Here is a 3,279-nt window from a genome sequence, read left to right on the forward strand (position 1 = left end):
CCATCCGTGAAGAGAACTGTTCTTGATAAACTTCTGAGAATATCCTGATAATCTATATATAATTATGTAATCGCCTGATGCTCTGCTGATTGACAATTGTTCTATAAGATACTATATAATCCTATAGTAAAAATCATTCAGGGCTGTCAGCCCTTTCCTGGGCTGCAGTCTTGTCTGTGTCCTCTTGCATGTTGTGTCTGGTGTCTTTATTGTCTTTCGCCACCTTGCCTCTCCCCTTTGGGGTACCTTGGACACGCTAGGGCTGGACCCCGGCAAGGCAGGCGGCGAGGGGCTGCCAGGCAGTGTGTAGGGGGGCGCGCTAGGCAGAGGGGGTGCGCCAGGTGGAGAGAGGGAGCACGGCAGGTGGAGGGAGCACGCCAGGTGAAGGGACGTGAAGGAGGAGCCGATGGAAGCTGGGGACAGTGGACAGCAGCTGTGGCCAGAGCGAAGCTTTACAAGGGGCAGGGGTGAGGTCGGCAGGTCTAAACCTTGAGCCTCGTGCAGTCACAGGGCTTTCTGGAGGAAGCCCTCCCACTCAGGGAAGGGGTGGTCAGCTTGGCCATAGGCCTGAAGGCTGCAGCTGCTGACTGGGCTGGGGAGTAGGGGGGCTGGCAGCCGGGAGGCCACCCAGGCCAGGCCACCTGCAGGACAGAGGGGGCCCCAGCTGAAGGACAAACTGACCAACTCCTCAATCCTGGATCGTGTGTCTGTGACCCCGGCCTGGTGTGACCCCTCCCCTCTGCTGACTACACGGGGCCCGTCTGTGGTCTGCACAGGGGCTGGTGGAGCGGCTGCCTTCCACGGCCAAGGGCTCCTCGGCGGCCCTGCTGACTGCACCAGTAGGGCCCGGGTCAGCCCGCCCAGACCCTCACCCCTCTGGGCACCTGTGGCCGCACCTCTGCACCACCCTCGCCTGAGGCCCCCGGAACGGCGTCTTCTGGTGGATGGGGTCGTCCTCCACGCTCCGGGTCTTGGCCTGCAGGGCGGCAACTTCCTCCCGGTTCCGGAGCAGGAAGATGCCTTTGCCCTGGTTGGAGGCGGTGGGCTTGCAGATCCAGATCTGGGTTTCTGCAGAGAAGGTCGCCTGAGCCCTGGCCCCGCCCACCACCCGCCCCGCCCCCAGCCCGACCACGCCCCTCCTAGTCCTCCTAAGGCGCGGCCAGGACCCTCTTCTCTCGGCTGCGACCCTAGGCCCCGCGACTCCAGCCTTGGCCCTACGCTAACCACACGCCTGGCCCCAGCTCCTGCCCTTGCCTCGACCACGCCCACCAGGACCAAGCTCCAGCCCTGGCCCCAGTGCCCTCATACCCCAACCTCCAGGAAGGCCAGACCCTCCCCTTTCCAACGCCTCAGCCCCCACCAGGCCCAGGCCCAGCCCTGGCCCCTTCCTGACCACATCCTCTCGTTCCAGCCCCACGCAGCCCCTCCAGACCCAGCCCTGCCGTCACCGGCCCCCACCTTGGTCCAGCCCTGACCCTGTCTCCCCAGGGCCAGCCTGGTGTCCCGCCAGCCGCCTCTCACCATCAAACAGGGTGAAAAAAGCCTCCCTCTCGTGCTTGAGGTCCAGGCGGTAGGTCTCTGGGAAAAACTCTTCCATTCTCAGGACTCTGCAGGGCAGGGAGGCAGGAGGATGAGCTGCTGGTCCTTCGCCCCAGGATGGGTGGGCAGTTTGAGGCCCAGTCTGTGGCCCGGCGGGAGGGAGCGAAGGCACTGGCACCTGGCGTCCGTGCCGTTCTCCTTGTGGGGACTTTGCGTTTCCTGCCCCTTTGCAGGCCCCCCCACGGGCTGTGCTGCTGGCCGCGTCCTTCCGGCCCCACCTGGGACCCTCCTGCTGGCTGCTTTTTCCCTCATGTTTGCCCTCCCGGCTGGCGCCATCTCAGCCATTTATGAGACACCAGCTTATGGCAGCGTCCTCACGGCTGGGATGGGCAGAGCGCGTGGCCTGAGCCCCGGCCCCGCCCAGCTCTGCATTCACCGGACGGTCAGCGTGGATCTCTGCCTGGCCGGGCTGAACCTCTGACTCTAGCTCGTGGTTTTCCTTTGTGTGGGACCCCCTCCCCGCTTTCTCCTTTTCAGACTACACCAGGTTTAGGTCTGAACTTCGGTCTGAAGGGCCCCTCCCAGCTGGGCTAAGTGAGTCTACCTCTGTGGCCGGAGGTGTCCTGGGCTTGTCCACGGGAGGTCCTCCAGGGTGGGCGCTGCTGCGTCCTTTCCCAGCCTGCAGCCCAGGGGACAGAGGGCCTGGGCCGAGGGGCCAACTCATGGTGCTTGGAGTGGGTGGGGACTGGGGGATGGGGCACGGGTGGTGAGTGGGTGGGCACGTGAGGGTTTTTTTTTTGTTGTTGTTGAGACGGAGTCTGCCTCTGTTGCCCAGGCTGGAGTGCAGTGGTGCAGTGGCACGATCTCAGCTCACTGCAGGCTCCGCCTCCTGGGTTCACACCATTCTCCTGCCTCAGCCTCCCGAGTAGCTGGGACTATAGGCACCCGCCACTATGCCTGGCTAATTTTTTTGTATTTTTAGTAGAAACAGGGTTTCACCATGTTAGCCAGGATGGTCTCAATATCCTGACCTCGTGATCCACCTGCCTCGGCCTCCCACAGTGCTGGGATTACAGGCGTGAGCCACCGCGCCTGGCCGGACACGTGAGTTTTGATGGAAGGAGGCGACTGGGTAGACCGCGGTGCCTAGGGGAAACAGCCGTGTTGTTCTAGGCTGGAAGTGGACGCTGGACGTGGTGTAAGGCTGACGTCATGGGTAACCGGGAGCGGGGGGTGCAGATGGAGGCAGCTGTGGTTGGCTGGGTGGGTGCTTGGTGCAAAAATGGGCCAATGAAGTGGGGAGGGATGGGTGGGTCCATAGAAGGGCAGTGGGTGGGGCTGGGAGCAGGAGGACGAGGTCGCTGGGATGGATGGCCCAGACTTGGGTGAGCGATGGATGGCCTCCCTCAGGGCACCCACGGGTGACGGTGGCATGGTGTGGGATTTTGGATGGACGGGTGTTTGGGGTGAAGGCACATTGACAGGTGGGTCTGTGAGACGGACAGGTGGGTCTGAGACGGACGGGTGGGTGGTGTCAGGCCCAGTGGGCTGGGGACGTGTGGGATCTTCCCTGTTTAGCCGCGGGGAAGAGGGTGGGTTTATGGGATGGGCGTTTGGCCCTCTAAAGGACAGGTGGAAGGTGGATTCAGGGTGCTGATGGGTGGGGGCTAGGGCCAGCCTGGGAGCACAGGTGGGCAGGGGCAGGGTCAGGGATGGGGCAGGGATGGGGCAGGGGCAGGG

At 63.3% G+C, this 3,279-nt stretch overlaps 1 protein-coding gene across 1 annotated transcript; it reads right to left on the minus strand.

Moving 5' to 3' along the window:
• Positions 1-853: 853 nt before the first annotated feature.
• On the minus strand, positions 854-2,285 carry LOC108524908 (inactive polyglycylase TTLL10-like). The gene is made up of 3 exons (XM_017866000.1): positions 2,144-2,285; positions 1,522-1,607; positions 854-1,068 (listed from the first exon to the last, which is right to left on the minus strand). The coding sequence occupies exons 2-3, from the start codon at positions 1,595-1,597 to the stop codon at positions 869-871; spliced, it is 276 nt and encodes a 91-aa protein (XP_017721489.1). The 5' UTR covers positions 1,598-1,607; positions 2,144-2,285; the 3' UTR covers positions 854-868.
• Between the last annotated feature and the right edge of the window lie 994 nt (positions 2,286-3,279).

This window comes from Rhinopithecus bieti, unplaced genomic scaffold, assembly GCF_001698545.2.
Source record: "Rhinopithecus bieti isolate Rb0 unplaced genomic scaffold, ASM169854v2 repeat_29932, whole genome shotgun sequence".
Taxonomy (NCBI): domain Eukaryota; kingdom Metazoa; phylum Chordata; class Mammalia; order Primates; family Cercopithecidae; genus Rhinopithecus; species Rhinopithecus bieti.